The 19,890-nt window shown below is 41.0% G+C and overlaps 1 protein-coding gene across 7 annotated transcripts in view; it reads right to left on the bottom strand.

Annotated features, from left to right (window-relative positions):
- Nucleotides 1-19,890, bottom strand: part of FAM20B (FAM20B glycosaminoglycan xylosylkinase) — a 40,476-nt gene that overhangs the window by 5,689 nt on the left and 14,897 nt on the right. For all 7 annotated transcript variants that reach the window (XM_072733121.1, XM_072733123.1, XM_072733120.1 and 4 more), the window contains 5 exons: nucleotides 15,834-15,920; nucleotides 12,534-12,643; nucleotides 2,908-3,079; nucleotides 2,315-2,506; nucleotides 546-605 (listed from right to left, as the gene is read on the bottom strand). In XM_072733121.1, the coding sequence (XP_072589222.1) occupies nucleotides 546-605; nucleotides 2,315-2,506; nucleotides 2,908-3,079; nucleotides 12,534-12,643; nucleotides 15,834-15,920 (621 nt within the window). The remainder of the gene's footprint in view (nucleotides 1-545; nucleotides 606-2,314; nucleotides 2,507-2,907; nucleotides 3,080-12,533; nucleotides 12,644-15,833; nucleotides 15,921-19,890) is intronic.

The raw sequence follows: 19,890 nt of genomic DNA, 5'->3' as shown, positions 1-19,890 counted from the left end.
AAGCAGCTAATTCTTAATGCTCCTCTCCATATTTACATGAGCAATACTGCTCTGAGAGGGAAATCTTTGGAGCCTGGTTTTTATCTCATTTTGATTTACCTTTTCATTTATTTTCTAAGACAGATTTTAAAAAGATAAATTACTAAATGCCTATGAAAAAGTCTTATTTTGGTTTATACAATTTCAAATTGAGATATACAAACCACAGGTGGTGTGTGTTGGGGAACAAGAGGACTTCAGACCTCAAGAAACACAGTACAAGATGCCAGGGACTGCAGACTGTACCAGATTTCTGGTGGTGAGGGGAGAGGACTGTATTCTCATATTAGAACAAACATGAACATGTATTACTGAATAAGACTGAAAATTTCTATTTGTACAATATTTGAAATGAATTTTGAACTCCAGGGGTTCTAGGTTGGAAAAGTGTGAAAAGCACTTGCTCAGGTATTAGGAAGTTTTAAGGGCAAGGAAACGGATATACTGTTACTTGGGCCTGGAAAGGAAAATGATACAGGAAAATGTATTTGATGTGCATAACTTACATGCAACACTGATAGAGGGGGGCAAGGATGCTTCTCTCATCCAGCGATGGGTTCCCAAAGCTGAAAAATTACATTAAAACTTAGTGAATTAGTTAGTGGCATCAGTTGCCTTCTTAGCATCAAAGCACAAGCAAATTCTCTAAGAAGACCCAAATGTGATCCTAGATAATTTCATGCTCCCACGGCTCAAATCGCTTAAATTAAAAATAAACGGGGCATGACTGATTAGACACAAGGTTCCCAACAGTCTGTACTGCGGTATCAAACAACAAATGCCCTCATTTACAAGGCTCCAGTCTCCTGCCAGCTACAGCAAGGTGATGAAGCATAACCACATAACACAGTGTGGAGCCCACGGACTAAAGGGGGGACCCGAAGACCTGAAGGTTTTCTGGGGCGGAGGGGAAGAGAAATGCAGGATATTAACATGGTTTCCACAAACACACACAGATGGTCGTCCCTTGTGACAAGAAGTTACCCTTGTTCTACTTCAAAATCACCAATCAGAAAAGAGTAGGAATATCCTATTCCAACAAAGAAGTATGTGGCCAGATTCAAACTGGATAAACGGCTCACAGGGGTTGAGAAAACACTGATTCAAAGCATATGTAAAAGTGATCTTAGCCGTAATTCAGAGTTACACAAGGAGAACTGCACTGGGAAAAAACTCCACTTTCTACTCCTCTCCTGGAAGCTCACCTTCATAGCTGGAAGGTCTGGGAGGCCTGGGTACAGTGCAGGCCCTCAAGCAATAAATGGCAAAGACAGTGCACATGATTGTTAAACAAAAAAGTTCATTTTTGTAAGTCAAGGTAAAGATTTTTCAGGAACATGTGCAACGCTGTACCTCTTCTAGCGCCTTCATCATCTTGAAAACTCCTCCTGCATTTTTGCAGGTGTCTGCCCCTTTCCCAGAGCACGAGGCACAGGGAGCTCAGTATAACACGGTGGTGCCATCAGCAAGGGCCACTCAGGCATTCTTTGCGAAGGACCCAGGTCCCAACTTACTTTCAGCAACCAACGTTAGTGGTAGTGACCTAGAGCCTGGACAGTTCTGGGCTCCAAGGAAGTATTCTATTTAGCAAACAATTAAATGTAACTAAGTATGGTACTGAATCGAGTGCCTCAGAGAATGCAAAGGGCAAACTGGAAATGTAATATACTCTTCAAAAAGGTCATGCTTAAAAAAATTAGGGACCATCCATTTGTTCAAAATAAGGAAGATTGTCTTAATCAAGATAAAAGTAACTTGCTTTTTTATATCAAAAGGAACTTCTCTTCTCATGATTGCAATAAGTCTGGGCCTCAATGCCATAAACATAGCAAAACATCCTATCAAACAAATTAGTTTTTTAAATTGCATGAACCTTTGGATAGAATCAATTTAACAGGAATTAAATTTCATGTTTTATTAAATATGTATCTCTCAAGGTTCTAAACATCATAGTCAAGGAAGGATGACACAAGTAGCAACACATCAAAGAAGACTTTGGCATCCAGCTGTCTGTGTTGAGAATCACGGAGTCTTTGACTCCTCGGGAAAAAAACCCACTTCTCCGTTTTTTAGAATCCTCAGATCCCTGAGGCTGGAGGGCATATGAACCCTGAATGGGATAGAAGCATGGGCGCCAAAAGCAAAGACCCTTACCACAAACGGGAAGGACACCTTCTGTCAACTGTGTTCTCAATGTTTCCCGGGATACCCTAGAAAACGTCCTCCTTGTATACACAGAAAGCCCTAACTGACAAGGATAGTCCTGTGGTCCTACCTTTTGGCATTATCAAGAAGGATGAGCATACTAGCGCCTTCATCATCTTGAAAACTCTCATAGTGATGGCGGTCAGCATTGCCAATCAGGTAATCAAAGACAGCGGTGTCAATGATATCCAAGAGGCGGGGTCCAGAATCATATGGGGATGTTTTCTTCACAGCATCGCAGTAGCTCTCATCGTACTCCCACCTGAAGGCAAGGAGCACCACAGGGTTACTGAGTGAGTGCCAGCACTGTGCGTGGCGCTGTTTTTTGTTTTGTTTTCAGAGTGAGAGAGAGAGGGAGAGAAAATGCAAGCAGGAGAGGGGGGCAGAGGGAGAGAGACTCCACAGTCAGCAGAGAGCCTGACGTGGAGCTCAATCTCACAATCCTGAGATCATGACCTGAGTGGAAACCGAGAGTTGGAGGCTTAACTGATTGCACCCTCCAGGCACCCCTGTACCTGGCTCTGTTTTAAACACAGAGATGTCCATGCCTGACAGGTTTGCTCCAAACCCTTAACTCTGTGGACAGAGCCTCTGGCTCCTACTCAGGCATGGCAGCTGGCTAGGCCTCGGACAGAACGAGGTGGAGTTCACTGAAGCAATTACCTGGCCAGTTTGCCCTCTCGGTAAGTCCTGCCCCATGGGTGTCGGTGTTTCTGCAGAGGCCACACATCTGGGAGCCAAAGTGTGACAGATCCTTCCATCGTGTCTCCATCGGCACAAGCTGGCTCTGTTTCCCGGCAGTAATAACACTTCCCGTAGAAACAAGTATTATTTCCTACAGGAGAGAAAGGAGCCAAATACACTTAAGGCAAAAAGAAGACTCTACGTACTCCCTAATGATATAGAAAGGAGCAGCTAAGTTGAACAGATACTGTGAAAACAATGATCCTGAATATTTAAACATCCATTAAATAAATGTATATCTATACAGGTAATAAAAAAGGACATGGTGAAAAAAATGTCAAAAGGCACGAGGGGGTATCTATGCAAGTTTCCTTGCACTTTGTCCCTGCTACCCAGTCCCTCTCCCAGGAGTAAAGTGGTGTTATGGAGATCTTTCTGAATTCACTTTGGGTAAAGTCATGCCCTCTCCTCTTCTGTCAGGGCTGACACTGGCCAGAGTGCCCAGAGGAGGGAGAGTGGACCTATATGGAGCAGACTCTAGGCCGGGAATTTGGGTGCTTGGGGGTGGGGGTAGGGTATCAAGCATGTAAATAAACACACTGAGGGTAATGGGAACCAGGTTTCTCACAGATGGAGAAGGGAGATTAACATAAAGGGAGAAAGTCAGAATAAATCTTATGGTATTGAATTAGAACTGGAGCTACTAGTCTGAACAGGATATAGAAAAAGATATAGGTTTGTGTGTGTGTGTGTGTGTGTGTGTGTATACAGCTATCCTACCTCTGTCCCTCAAGGGAGCCTGGAAACAATGGCAACCAGGCAGTAATTGTAGTACACACCTAGCACTCACATATTAGTTTCTTTTTCTTTTTCTTTTTTTAAGATTTTATTTCTTTATTCATGAGAGAGAGAATGGCAGAGACATAGGCAGAGGGAGAAGCAGGCTCCATGCAGAGAGCCTGACGCGGGACTCGATCCCAGGTCTCCAGGATCACGCCCTGGGCCAAAGGCGGTGCTAAACCACTGAGCCACCCGGGCTGCCCCACATATTAGTTTCTTTTTTTTTTTCCCCCACATATTAGTTTGTAATGATCATTTTACTACTATATTAAAAGAACCCAGGGCTCTTTGGAGAAACAGGTGACTCTAGGGCTGGGGCAGAGAAAGGACAAGATGAGCCTGGGTCATAATGCTATGCCACATGTAAGGAAGCACTGAGAGAATGATGGGGACACTCCAAATGACATATGGGACAGTTTGTGCGAGTTCCCGCTAGTCAAACCTGGGACAGTTTGAGCATCAAAATAAATAATAGCAAATCATAACTCCAAGTAAATCAAGAGTCTGAGAGTTTATATGATATAAACAAACAAATAACTAAGTAAATGTGGGTCACAGTGGAGAGTTTTCCCCTTTAACAGAAAGGCAACTATAAAGTCTAGAAGGAATGATAAAATTAGCAAATAACGACTTGACAACTATCACAGTAGTAATTGATTTAGGCAAGAGCTATCAATGAATGCTAAAACTGGCAGGTTAAAGTTTGATGAAGGTGGAATATTTACATAGTTCTAGACTATCTCACTACAAAGTACTCAGTTAATAAAATACTTATTAACACTGAAGAAACCTTACAGATACCTACCATCTTAATCATGGGATAAAAGTTAACATCACCAATAATGGGAACACACCAACAAATCTACGTCATGTGCCTCCTGATAGGATGTACCCAGAAGATGACAACAGTACTGCTCTGGCATTCCTGCCAACATTTTTAAGTCATGAGGAAATGTCAGACAAAACCAAATGAAGAGATACTCTATAAAGTAACTGACCTGTACTCTTACCAAGTGTCACGGTCACAAAAAAATAAGGAGAGTGAGGATTTGTTCTAGACCAACAGAGGCTAAAATGACATGACAAGTAACCCAAGTGGGATCCTAGACTGAACTCTTGACTTAATACAGGACATTACAGGGGCAAGTGGCAAATCTGAATAGGGTCTGTGGGGCAGATGCTGCACCAATGTTCGTCTCTTGCTGTTGATGACTGAACGTGGTTGTAGAAGAGAGGCTCCTGGTGGTTGGGAAGTACTGAAGTCTTCATTCACTGATGTAGTATTCATGTCTGCACACTATTCTCAAATGGTTCAAAAGTGTTAACAATTAAGGAATCCAGGGGACTCTGGACCATCTCTGCAACTTACATCAAAAAGGACTATCCTCCCTGTGTATGAGCTCTTATAAATTGAGAAGACCAGTGGCAGAGCTGAAAATGAATAAAGGATACACAAACACAGGCAAAAGAAAATACAAATGGCTCTTTAATAAAAAATTGCTGCATGTGAAATAGACAAAAGTTTGGTGACACACTGTTGGTGACACTAGTGGAAGAGGGGTATTCTCACACATCATTTCGGGGAATGTAAACTGGTTTGAAATCTACATGAAAAGTGCATGTGCCTTTTGGCCCAGCACTTTCACTTCTGGATATATTTGATTACATATGAAGTAACATAGGTACACGTTAATTCTGGGCAACACTGATGGTAAAAAAAAAAAAAAAAGAATTGGAACTTACATGTCCAATAAAGGTCTGGTTAAATGAATTATGGTAGATCCATATGATGTAGCCCTTTGCAGCTGGTAAAACAACAAAAGAATGAAGAAGCTCTTATGTGATAATAGATGGATTTCCAAGATATATTAGGTAAGAGAATAAGATGTAGAAGAATGTACACTGTGACGTTTTATAAAATGGCAGAGTTAAATAAAAATATATATTCATATTTCATACAAAAAGGACATAAGTTACCAATAGAGATGACCACTGGGAAGAAGGAACAGAGGGATGAAAGGAAAACTTTTCATTACACTCTTTCTAATATTGTTTTAAAGTTTTGAGTTATGTAAATGTATTACTGATTCAAAAAAATGATTAAAAAACAAACCAAAACACTGCTTTGGTAGGAAACCTTCATAAGTGAATAGAGTATGGTGTATTGGTTGAGTGGGAAGTAGGGTCAAGTTTCTGGAGTTAAAATATAGACTATCAATAGTTATCAGGCATAAGACTTTGGGCATGTAATTTAATCTCTCTAAGCTTTTTCTGTAAAATGGATACTAGTCTCCTACCTTTGAGTTGTGAGGAGTAAATGAGATAATCCATGGTAATGCTCAGCACAAAGCCTTACACAATGTTAGAGACCAATCAATGCTGGCTATTTTATTATTAATAACCTGGCCAACCTATCTTTCCAGACTTCAATATCTCTGTTTCCTGCCATTAACCTAGGCTCTGAATCCTTTATCATTTCCTGGATTTTATGACTTTTATAACTGGTTTTCTTATCACCTTGGTCTCTATGTTCTCCTTAGACAAACTACCACCTATAATGATCACATCTATACCTCCAGCCCATACTTCTTCCCTAAGCTGTAGACTAAAGTCTTAAGTACCTAAATGACTAGCCAACATTTACTCCTGGACGTTGCTGTCAAGGTAAGATTCAGACCAACATTGATTCTGTACTCAATTCCACTGTGTAGAATTGCAATTCTTGGATACCAGCTGGGTATCCTACAGTTCAACTCAATTTTGACACTTTCTACCCAGAGACAGCATCAGATTTCCCAGGTGAGAAGCTCAGTCCCATAAGTCTGCGCTCCAAATCAGATGCCAGTTGCAAGTCTGGGTTGTCACCTGCGCTTCTGACTGGCTGGCTTATAAATCAGAGCTTTTCAGGAGCCCCATCTTGGAGTTTGATTCATTTGCTAGGGCAAAAGAATATACAGTGTGGAAAGGACAGTCTCTTCAATAAATGCTGTTAGGAACACTGGATAGCCATATGCAGAAGAATGAAACTGAAACACTACCTCATACTACGCACAAACATTAACTCAAAAGTGAATGGAAGACAGGAAACCATAAAACTCCTAAAAAAAAACAGAGGCAGTAAGCTCTCTGACATTGGTCTGGATTATGTATGACTTTTTGGATGGGACACCAAAAGCAAAAATGAACAAGTGGGATTATATCAAAATAAAAAGCTTCTGCACAGCAAAGGAAATTATCAACAAAATGAAAAGGGGCTAGTATCCATAATATATAAAGAATTCATACAACTCAAAAGCAGAAAACAATCTGATTAAAAAATATAAGCAGAAGCAGGGTGCTTGGGTGGCTCAGTCAGTTAAGTGGCTGACTCAGGCCATGATCCCAGGGTTCTGAGACTGAGCTCTGCATCAGGCTCCCTGCTCCATGAGAAGTCTGCTTCTCCATCTCTGTCTGCTCCTGCTTGTGTGCTCACAGGCTCTAAGAAACAAAATCTTAAAAAAAAAAAAAAAAAAAAAAGGCATGCTTAGGTGGCTCAGTTGGTTAAGTGTCTGCCTTTGGTTCAGGTCATGATCCCGGGCCCCTGGGATCCAGGCCCGAGTTGAGCTCCCTGCTCAGCAGAGTCTGCTTTTCCTTCTCCCTCTGCCCTTCCTCTCTGCTCATGCTTCCTCTCTCTCTCAAATAGATATATAGCTAAATATAGCTATCTTAAAAAAAAAAAATGAGCAAAATATCTGAAGAGACATTTCCAAAGAAGACATACAAGCGGCCAGTAGGTACATGAAAGATGTTCCACATTACTGGTCATCAGAGAAATGCAAGTCAAAACCACAATGAGATACCATCAGAAAGACAAATAAAAACTGTTGGCGAGGATACGCAGAAAAGGGAACCCTGTGTATCATTGGTGGGAATGTGAATTGGTATAGCCACTATGGTAAACACTATGGAAGTTTCTCAAAAAATTAAAAAATGGAACTACCATATGATCCAGCAATCCTAGTTCTGAGTATCTGGGGGAAAAAACCACTAACTTCAAAAGATATCTGCACCTCCATGTTCACTGCAGCATTATTTACAACAGCCAAGATATGGAAACAACCCAAACATCCACTGATGGGTGAAGAAAATGTACTATATATGCACAATGGAATATTATTTAGCCACTAAAAAAGAATGAAATCTTGCCATTTGCAACAACTTGGACGGACTTTGAGGGCGTTTTAATAAATGAAACAAGTCAGACAGAGAAAGATAAATACCATATGATCTCACTCATATGTAGAATCTAAAAACAAAACACAAAAGCAATCCAAAACCAAGTTTGTAGATACACAGAACAGTGCCAGAGGTGGGCAAAATGGACGAAGGGGTCAAAAGGCACAAACTTCCAGTTGTAAGATAAGTAAGTCCCGGAGATGTAAAGTATAACATGGCCCCTATAGTTAATGCTACTATAATGAAAGCTGCTAAGTGAATAAATATTTTAAGTTCTCATCACAAGAAAAAAAAAAATCCCCAACTATGTATGGTGATGGATGTTAACCTAGACATTGTGGTGATCATTTCACAATATATAAAAATTCAAGTCATTATGATGTATACCTGAGACTAATAAAAATGTGTATGTTAATCATACCTCAATAAAAAAAAATTGCTGGGGAGGCTCACAGGACTCAGGAAACCAGTTTACTCACTAGATTACTAGTTTATTACAAAGAATACACGTTGAAAGCCCAATGAAGAGATACACAGAGTGAAGTTCCCAACAAAGGAGCTTCTGTCCTCATGGGAGTTTGGGGCCTGGTCAATGGCATATGGAAGTGTCCTGGTTCACCAACCTGGGAACTTCCAAACCCCATACCATGGGGATTTTTAGGGAGGCTTTTTCATGTAGGTATGATTAAATATTAACTCTATTCTCAAACCCTCCCCCATCTCTGGAGAATGAGGGGGTACAGAGCTGTAAATTGCAACCTTCTAATTATGGCGTGTCTTTCTGCTGATCAACCCACTCAGAGTCACCTTATTAGAACAAGAGATACTCTTGTGTTCTTACGGCTTAGGAATTTACCAGGGTTTTGGAAGCTCTGTGCTAGGCACATAAGAAATATATGTATCTCTTATTATTTCACATAAGGAAACAAAATATCCAAAATTTGATTCATTATCTTCCTCCTCTTCACTTCCTTGAGTCTGTCCCCTTTCATACATTCCTAAGACAGCTAACAGCTTTGTTATACACTGAGTCATCCAATCTAGGAACTGGAGAATCATTCTTTATTTTTTCCTTCTCTCTCAATTGTCCCACTCAGCCCAAATGTTCATCAAATTCGTTCCATTCTAATTCCTGAGTGTCTCTTAACACTTCCTTTCCAGTCTTTGCTTGAGTTGTGGCTCCTACTGCACATGCAGCGAGTGCAGCCGCCACCACAGGCTCTTGGCTCTCACCTCACCCCCTTCCCAGTACATCCTCCATGATGCTGATGCTGCTGTGGCTGGTTTCCCAAAATTCCAATCTGGTTTTCCCACGCACCAGCTCTTTTAATGTCCTCCCGGTGTCTGAGGAGCAAGTCTCCATTTCTAAGCTTTGTGCACGAGTCCCATTGGTGACACTGTCCTGACCACGTGTCTTCCTCCCTCACCAGCCCCACACCTCCCTTTACTTCAGCTGAACTACACAGTCCCCTGAGCTTCCCATAGGCTTTTCTCCTCAACCCTGTCTACATGCTGTCCTCCACCTGAAACAGGGTCAAGGAGAACCTGTACACTGGATGGGAACAAAATTACATTTTTATTTATTAACTTTTTAAAGACTTACTTATTTGAGAGGGAGAGTGCACTCAGCATGCGTGTCGGGGGGAGGAGCAAAGAGTCTTATGCAGACTCCATGCTGAGCTTGGGGCTCAACCTCATGACCCTGAGATCATGCATGACCTGAGCTGAAACCAAGAGTTGGATGTTTAACAAAATGAGCCACCCAGGCACCCCTTTATTTTTATTAACTTCTATCTGAAACTTAGCATTCCTTCAATTATGATAGCTGGAAGCAAACCATGGTGGTATTAGCATTATCTGTGACTTTTTCACCAGAAGAAATCAGACTTTCATATGTTAGCAGACACTGCAAAAAGTATCATTTATACTCACAGCCTGAAATTATCAGTTACTAGATTACTGCTAGATCTTGTTAAATAATAACAAAGCTCATGCTAGTATATTGCAAACATCCTTTTTCAATTTTTTTAAAAAGAATTTTGTTTATTTATTCATGAGAGACACAGAGAGAGAGGCAGGCTCCACGCAGGGAGCTTGATATGGGACTTGATCCCAGGACTCCAGGATCATGCCCTGGGCCAAAGGCAGGAGCTTAACTGCTAAGCCACCCAGGCATCCCGCTTTTTCAAATTTTTTATAACAAAACTAGATTTCAGTATTATTGGTTTCATTTATAAGTCTACGTATTCGAATTAATCTATTTAAAAATGTTATTGTGCGACAAGATCTCCAAGCTTCTCTAGCATGCCAAGAGTCTGTAATATTAAAAAGGTTAAGAGTCTAAACACCTAGGTCATTCTTTCCCACTGTACCTCCCTGGGGGATTGCCATTTTCCCTTTAAGACCTGGATGAAACACCACCTTCACTAAAGGAACCATAAGCCTCGCATCTCCTCTTCCCTTCCACGCTGTCATGGGCACCCTATACAGGTCTGGCTTCCCCATCAGATGAAACTCCTGGAAGGCAAGGAGGTGTCATTCATCTCTGGATATTCAGCACCTAGTTCAGAGCCTACCACACAGAAGTGAAATAAATTTTTTTTGAAATAATGTCTAAGAATATAAGCAGATGAAATATTTGAAAATCTGAAAATCCAGGTTTGAATCCTGGCTAACAGTCAGTAGCTATGTGACTCAGGAAAGCCCTTGAATTCTCCTAAGTCTCTTTCTCAGTATAAAATGTGGGTAAATCTCCCTTACTTACTGTACTCTTTTGTCAAGAGGAGCAAAATAAGGTAACTGTGTGAAAGTGCTTTGTCAAGTTGCAAGGGTTACACAGGATTTAGTTATTATGTCAAGTTATCTAATAACATATTTTTAAAAATTGTGCTAAGGTCAGCTGATTATTTAAAACCTATCTCCAGTGCAACCCCTCTACCTGCCTGAATGTTTATGTACCCCCAAATTCCTATGTTGAGCCCCTGATCCTCAGTGTAGTGGTATCTGTACACTGTGGTACAGTGGTATCTGTAGGTGGAACTTTTGGGAGGAGCCTTCATGATAGGATTCGTGCCCTTCTAAGAAGAGACAGAACGACAATTCCTCTCTCATTCTCTCTGCTATAAGACAAACACAGCAGGATAATGGCTCATTAAAAACCAGGAAGAGGGCTCTGACCAGAATCCAACCATGCTAGTACCCTGATCTTGGACTTCCAGCCTCCAGAACTGTGAGAAATAAATCTCTACTGTTTAAGTCACATAGTCCATGATGTCTTATTATGACAGCTCCCCCTAAGACATTGCCCTGTGCTGCAAGGTGTATCCAGAAGCTCACTCCTGTACCAATCCTGTGTATTTTCAGGTCTTTAGGCCCTCATTCCCATCATTACTTCCTATCATGAGCGTCTTCTTTGCTACCTGGGTAGCTCTTACTGATTCTTCAATACTCAGTCTAGTTGCTAATAACCTCCTCTACAAACCTTTTCCTGGCCTCTCCCTCCCCCACACCTGGCACCATGTATGAGAGTTAACCTTTTAAGAGTCTCCAGAGAGCAGGGACTCTGGCCTATTCTTCTTGACCTCCTCTCATCCTTCAGGAATTCATGTTTGCCTGAGCATAAAATTGGACAAGCAAAAGTGATTAGAAAACACATGAAACAAATCAGTGACACTGGGTTATTTGTAAGAACAGCCTTAGCCTTAGCCTTGTAGGTTTAAATTCTGAATGATGATTCTGTCACAGGGCCTTTAAATATTCAATTTCACCTCATTTCAAATATAAATCCATTCATTCTAGCAAAGCAAGGTGACATTCATCTGGCAATGTCTGTTTCAACAGTTATAATGCAGAGCACTGTGTCACTGAGAATGTCACCGTGATGAGGCTGGGACAAGAGACCACAGCAACTCTAAAATCTTCCCATTCTCACTGTGCCTACAAGAACAAGAGTATGAATTTTAGCTCAGCAGCCTTATCTGAGAGTGAGAGAACAGAGGACAGAGGCCAAAGGAACCAGAGCCATGTCCATGCACACTGAGTCATAGGCTGCCCCTTTGCAGGGTAGCAGAAGGCAGTGGTGATCTTCCAGGTCCGAACACAACCATACAAGGGCATTTCTGACCCTCTTTCAGAGCTGCCTTATGGTTTCCTCAATTCTAGGGAGATAGTTCCCAAGAAAGTACATGTATGTGAAAAAAAAAACACCAAGTCAATGATAAACACACCACAGATTTAGGCCAAATTCTGAGTTTGAGATTACCTCAAGATCAAGCAAAAGGAAATAAAGTTATTACCTACTTATTAGGCTATCAGCAAATTACCTCACTTCCTAACTTCACAGACACAACCAAGTACACATAAAGGAAAACTTTCACTTTCTGGCCGTCTACCATTAGATCCATTTCCCCTGTAGCCTGAGGACAAGTGGCCTGATTTGCTTTTGTATTCTCGAGTTCTTCAATTCTTATAAATCACAAACCAGCTTGCTCAATGATGTCCCACTTAACTTATTAACTCTTCCCCTATTTAAATGTCCTCTATAATCTTACCTACTGTTAGGAAGGTGCTCAAGAGCTGCTCCGTGGCAACAGGCTTGATTTCTGTCCGTAGATTAACAAATCTGCCAACCACCAAGGGGGCTCGGCGGAAACCCAGAATCCTGGTTTGGGAGGTTGAAGAACAGAAGAGAAAAATCTTTGGGGGTGTATTTTATGAAGTAGTCTTAGAAAAGATACTATTGATTGGCAGGTATATGTATATTTTTATGTATTTTAAAGATTTTATTTTTTTTAAAGTTATCTCTACCCCCGCCATGGGGTTTGAACTCACAACCCTGAGATCAAGAGTTGCCCGCTCTATTGACTGAGCCAGCCTGGCGCCCTTGTAGGTAAATATATTTTAAAGGTACATATATTTATGAGTTTACTATCAAGATGTATGTAGTTTATTTTATTTTGCACTTCAGGAAAAAGGATAGGGCAAATCTGACAAAATATGAACTGCTCAATCTGGGGAATGGGTATATGGGTTCATTTATTCTAATTTGTTAGAAATTTTTCATAATAAAACTTTTAAGTAAATTTTAACAAAGCATTAAAAAATGGGCTTAAACCCATACATAGGTTCAAAGCTTTAGATAAAACAGCATTTTGGTAGAAAACTATACAGATTAATCTAAAAGGATAAACCCACAGGACAACTAAATACAGATATACCTAAAGATACTTCGAATGGTCTAAAAGTACCTTATGGCTGAGCAAAACCAATTTTTTAAAAATGAAATTTCCTGGTTAAAAAATATATATATCTCACTGAAGAAAAGTTGGAGGGGCAGGATTTGGAACATACGTAAAAGTTAGGATGAAGAAAATAAAGATTATCCATAATTCCACAGCCCAGAAATAACTACTGACATTTGGCCTAGGAGAATTTTTTCCTTTACACATACGTAGAAACACATACATGTTCTTGTGTATAGACACACAACTGAGATTATGCTATACAAAGTTTTGCATCCTGCTTTTCACTCATTGTTATATTATGAGCTTTTTCTCACGTCATGATAAAACCTTTAAAAAGGTTGCAGAAACAAATAATCTATTGTTTAGGGCTGACTGTCTTAAATTCAATCTTTGAAAAGCCACAAAAGCAAGCAGATCAACAGATGTGTCAAAATAACAAAAAAGTGAGAGAACCTCTCTCCTGAGGCCAGAGAAGGGGGTTAAAATTCTATTGTAATAGAGAAACAGCACCCCAGAGCAGAAAAGCATGGATGGGAAAGAGAGTTGGGAATTTCTTTTTCTGCCTGTGGACCACCACCAGGCCAAAGAACAGCAGCCAGTGTAGTGTAGTGCTAAGAGGCCATGTCACAGGGCCACCTGAGCCTGGCTGGGGTGGGGGGACATTTAATAGAATGGGTAGGGGAACTGGCCAGAAAGTAACTTTCAGACTTTGAGGTAGGGAAGGACTTTTGAACACAACACTGCCAAAGCACAAGTCATGAATTCAAACAGTATATTTAATTAACATCAAAGGTAGTGATTTCTGTACAAAGACTACTTCAAATTAATGAATGGGTGTTGTGCTGTGAAACAATAAGGAGATGTTAAATTTTGCTAATCACTGGGGAAAAACAAAAATAACTAACAATGAGGTATCATTTTACATATATTAGATGAACACAAATTAGTGTGCTGGATAATATGAAATATTGGTATAGACATGGGAAAATGATCTTCATACCCTGCTGGTGTCTATCAACAAGGAGATGGGAAAATGATCTTCATACCCTGCTGGTGTCTATCAACAAGGAGATAGGGTTTCAGAATTAAGAAAACCGGGAAACAAATGGGGTCTTGGAAAGACTGATTCTAGCATGTGTTTAAGTGAGGAGCAGGATTTACCCAATTCTCTACTGCCAAGTCTTAAAAGAGGCAGAGAAAATTCATGGTATTGTGAACAAACATTTATTTAACCTTTTCCATTATCACTGGATATTTAGACTGCTACTAAGTTTTCACTACTAAAAAATGCATAGCTAAGATCCTGGATATATGTAACTTTGAATTTCATTATTTCTCCAGGGTACTTTTTAGAAATACTTTCCTAGAACGATCTTAAATATTTGTGTAAAAGGTAGTTACTCATCCAAAGGGTTAAGAGCATTCAGGTTTCCGATATATAATGCCAGAGTTCTTAAAAAGAAAGACTGAACCGATTAACCGTGCAACAAGCTCCATGAGAATTTCAATGCATTCCTGCAAATAAAGTACTTTTTAAAAAAAAATCCTGGCCATTTTCAGCAGAAGAAAATTGTATCCCATCGTTTCAACTGGATTTTTTGTTGCTGTTACTGGTAAGGATGAACCTCTGTCATATTTACTAACGAATGATAATTTCTATTTAGTCAACCTTGACCTTAGATCATTTTCTATTAAAGTTTTAGCATATATATAGATTTGTACATTCATATATTAAGGTTGTTAATGCTTGGATTATATTAGATTCAAGTATTTTCTCCTAGTTTGCTTTTAAGTTTTTTTTTTTTTTTTTTTTTTTTACTGACATAGGAGTTAACTGTATTTAGCTGAATCTACTGAATAGCTTTTCCTTTGCAACTTTTCAATTGTTGCTCTTATGCCTGGAAAATCCTTCCTAATCCAGAAAGAGACAAAAATTCACCTTTATTTTCTTCTATATTCATTTAACAAATACTATGAATATTTCTTTTAAAGTCTGTCAATATGCCCTGATGAAAGACCTATTCAGAAGAGCAAGTGAGCTACCAGACAATTCAGTTACCAGGCTCCCAACTAGTGACTTGCTGAAAAAATACTAATTTTCCAATTAGCTTATACAGTTCAATTTATTTAGGCTTTTCTTTTGCAATTATTCTGGTTACTGAAACCAAGCATATTTTGTATGAAGAACATTAAAATTCACTATATATGTCATGCTATATGCTTCTAGCATATGGGGATAAGTATTACTTAAAACAAAAATAAAGCAAAACAAACAAAAAACAATATTGTCAGGCCCAATTAATGATCAATTCAGAGACTTGAGTTCCAACTCTGGTTTTCATCCTGCCATTTTATTTGCCAAGAATATCTTCATGCATGATGGCAGAGGGCATACCAGAATGAAATGATCTTAAAGAGTGAAGATATTTACTCTGGTATTCCCAAAACCACCCAGATTACGAAGGACTCATGCAAATTTCATGGAATCTGTCAATCAGCTTTCTCAAGTAGGTACCAAGTCAGTCATAAGTGTTGCTCCCTTAGCCCATAAGCCCTCTCGAAGATATTTTTAAAAGGAAACAAACGCAATCCTCTGTAATGACATACCTGTCCAAATGAAAGGCTGCTACCTCTGCATTGTGTCTATCATAACCAGCATATGGCTCCCCTTCTACCACATAGTCTCGGTTATACCTGCAGAGTGAATGGGAAGCACAGATGTAGACATGAGTTATATCGGCACCAGAGCTGACAGCACAACAGAAACTTTAGCAAACCTGACTCTACCTCCACTGTCAAACCTGAGAACGGTTGTGGATTTGGATGAATTCCTAGCAGAAGGGGTGAAGAGTTAGTGGAGAAGAAAACTAGATTGCTCTATCGGCAATCATTCTGAATAAAACATGCAAGATGTTATTTCTACCCCTCTAAAAGACTTTCAATGTCGTCTAAGCAAAACTCTAAGGTCATTTTCTATCTCTGTATCTCTACCATGATGTTAAGCCTATAGTTGGTGCTTAATAAATGTTTACTAACATTTTTATTAGACTGAACTAAAGAAATGAAGGAAAACATACAATTAAAATGTCTGTTTATACCAGAATGGCTATGGCAACGCTTATAAGAGAGGAAAAAAAACGATCTTGATATGCCTCAGTGTTTGTTAATGAGTAGGCAAAGGCACATTTGTAAAAAGCTATTTGAATAACCACCCTCTTTCTCTTTGTCTACATTTATGATGATGTAGTGGCAGGAATACCGGACCGGTGGGAGAGCTAGGTATACAGTTCTGTCATTACCTGTCAGGGTAACCTTGAAGAAAACCATTCTCTGGGTCTTAAGATTCTTCATCTACAACATATGAGGGGCTGAACTAGGAGGCAATTTCTAAGATCTCTTTGAGTCCACTCATGATTTTACATCACATGTGTAACATAAACAAAGGATAATAAAAACTGGCATATTTCTTTCTACCAATCACTAAGATACCATTTAACTGTTAATTGGAAAGAAAGAGACACTAAATTGCCTATGACCTCTATAGTTTACCTGCATTTCCCAAATCAAAAGACCTATTAGGTTTTACGGGCAAGTGTAAAATAGCAATGAACAAAACTGGAGGAAAGAGGAGCTGCTCTACTGGGGACACCTGGATCAGGGAAGTGGGAGACGGTATTATCAAAGGTCGTGAGCTTCAACGTAAATGACCTTGGAATATAAAGTGAAACAAACCATGCCCACAAAACACATTTTCAAGGCAAAGTGATGGAACACTTCTGTCAGAAGATAGCCGTGAGTCACTGCTGGGTTGGAGGCCAGTATCTTCTTAGTATGGTCAATATACTCAAACGTTTTTCATTTCTAGTGTCAAAGCATTATTCAGACTACCTAACACTGGCTGCCTCCCCAGTAAAGTCTCAATTTTCAAACAGAACTGCAATAAAAGCGGATACTAGTCGAGCACTTCTCTCTTCACCACAGCTGTAGGCTGTCTGTAAATCTGGGGGGCAGTCCCGTAATACTTTGTCGGGGCTCCAGTGGAGCCACAGGGACATATTGCAGTCTGCAGTCCATTCCTTCCAGTGAAACGCTAGAGAACTTTCTAATACCTCAAAAGGCAGCTCAGAGTGAAATGTTAAACCCTAGAGGGCTAGAGGGCATTGGGGGTGACCTGGAGGGAAAGGGAGGAGAAGAGGGGAAGGAGTTAAGAATCAAAGAGCTGGGGCAGTCTGGAGGCCTGACTCCCTGGCTCCCCCATGGGCTTTGTGAAATGTGGCAAGTCTGAACTCTGCGTCTCCCCCATTAAAGGAGCAGCTGGCCCGGACAATCTCCAAGGTCCCTTCCAGGACTTCCTAGGATGACTACTCACTTCTCCTCACTCCCAGACCTTCCCTGCCATCTTGCTGCCTTCCTACCAGAACTGTAGGCTCTGCCTATGAAAGCCCATCTACTTCCAGAATGCAAATAGCTACACTGAAAAAAAAAAAAAAAAAAAACCACCACTTTTCTAATGTAAGGCAAAATGTGCAAATAAAAGCATCACCATCTTCCTATAAATCCCATCCACCACACGCGTCTCCTATCTCTGACAGGAGGACATGGCCAACCAGGCTCCGGAAGTGCGGAAACCACAAGTGGCTCGTAAAAAAGGGTGCGTGTGTCGCCTTAGCAGCAGGGGCGCAGAGCCTCCTCTCAGCAGAGAGTGATCCATCTTCAGTCACTGACAGAGCAGCAAAATTCATACAGTTACTGCCAATAAATCACTCCCATCCTTCTGGTGAAGGGCATCAGAGTCTGACCAAGGACATTAATTTGTGCTTACACTAGGACTAAATAGCCACGGGGCCCCTAGGGTCAGCAGAGCAATCTACTGGGCTGCCCGGGACTAGAGGCAATTTCTCCAAGCACCTACAGGTGCACCCACCCTCCGCAGCCCCCCACAGTGCCAGGTGTAACTAGTGCAGGTTGGCATATGCTCCCTACCCTGGGGACCCAGCCGCTCATGGGCGGGGGCAGTCCCCTGGGGCTGGGAGGGACCAGTGTGATGGGGATAGAGAACAGGCTATAGAGAGGAGGACCAGACTGCCACAGCTTGACCATTAGGCTGTGGAGGCTGGGTTTTGTCCTGAGAGCAACGGGAGGTCCCTGGATGTCTTAAAGCTGGGAACATGGTGCTGAAATGGGCGTTTGGAGGAGGAATGAAAGTGGCCCCTCAGGAGGGTGTGGGAGAGGAAGGTAAGGGGATAGCTGCAGAGGTGGTAAGAGACAGGAGATGAAGCATCAATGACTACGTTAGTTTGTGCAGTTATCTGCTCCCCTAGTCACAGCTGGGCCTCCCCTCTCCCCGCTTCCTACTTGGGTCTGCATACCCTGGGCCTACCTGCAAAGTGCCAGGATACCTGCCTTCTAACACCTCCTGCTGGCCCATCTTACCCCTGACTCCCCCCGCTGTACAGACAGTGGTCGTGGAGGGGACATCCTCTCATGTCAGCATGAAACACCCACAACTCATCTCTGTACACGAATTTCATTTTTGTTTTTAGCCTGCCTTTCCATCAACACTGCTGATGGCCCAGGCCACAAACCAAGAGGTCAAGGACTACATTTCAAAACTCAGCTCTCTATTTCTGATGATGGGTGCTCCATGTTATCACACTTACAGGAAAGCAAGCAAGCTGAAGGTAATTACGTGTGTGGGCGGAACACCAGCCACTCGGATCCAACTCAGATCCAAACGCCAGTTCTGGCTGGGTGACCTTGTCGAGTAAGTGACTTTCCTGCAGCCTCGGTTTCTTGCTCTAGAAATAAGAAGTGTAACTGCCCACAGCTGTGATGCAGGCTGAAAGCACTGACAGAGACAAATGTACTTAGTGTGGTGCCTGGTGAGAGATGTGTATCCAATGGAAAATGCCTCGTAAGGCCCCCATAACCATACTTTTTCCACATTACCTGCCAATCAGACCTTTTTATTCTCCAAAAGCATACTGTATTTTTAACTTTCCTAATTTCCATATCTTCCATACATCACACCTCCCTGTTCCAGGCAAATGGCAGACTTCTTCCCTTTCTGGGATTCCAACAGTTTCGCTCTCTGGCTGCCCATCATCTACTGATGGTAGGGTCATGAAGACAGCTAAATTAACTGCTCGTCACAGCTGAATTCTGTACATCTTTACTCCGTATTTCTTTCCCACCCCGGCAAGAGACCCAAAGGTGTGTGTTGTAATTCTCTCAAAAAGCTCTATTAAGGAATGAAAAAAATACTGAGTACACAGAAAATTTTATATATTACCAACTTTGAGAAAATCCACTAGTAACTAATTCCTGGCAAGAGAATATGAATCACCATCATGTTAACCTATTTCAAATTCATATACTCACAGAAAACTTTAAAAAAATCATACTATACAACTGCTACACAAATTATTTCTGTAGAGCCTTAGAGAAGACCCCAAGGGATCACTGTCTAACAACATACGATTCAGCTCACTTTCTCAGATTTTGGACTGAGGTAACTAAAATGGCTCAGCTCTCTCCTTTAAACACATAAAACAACAATGAGGCATCACTACACACATATCAGAATGGCTAAAATCCCAAACACTGGCAACACCAAATGCTGATGAGGATGCAGAGTAACAGTAGTGCTGGTGGGAATGTAAAA

Source organism: Vulpes vulpes, chromosome 13 (assembly GCF_048418805.1).
Source record: "Vulpes vulpes isolate BD-2025 chromosome 13, VulVul3, whole genome shotgun sequence".
NCBI classification, from domain to species: Eukaryota; Metazoa; Chordata; class Mammalia; order Carnivora; family Canidae; genus Vulpes; species Vulpes vulpes.
This window is presented reverse-complemented; position numbering and strand designations above follow the sequence as displayed.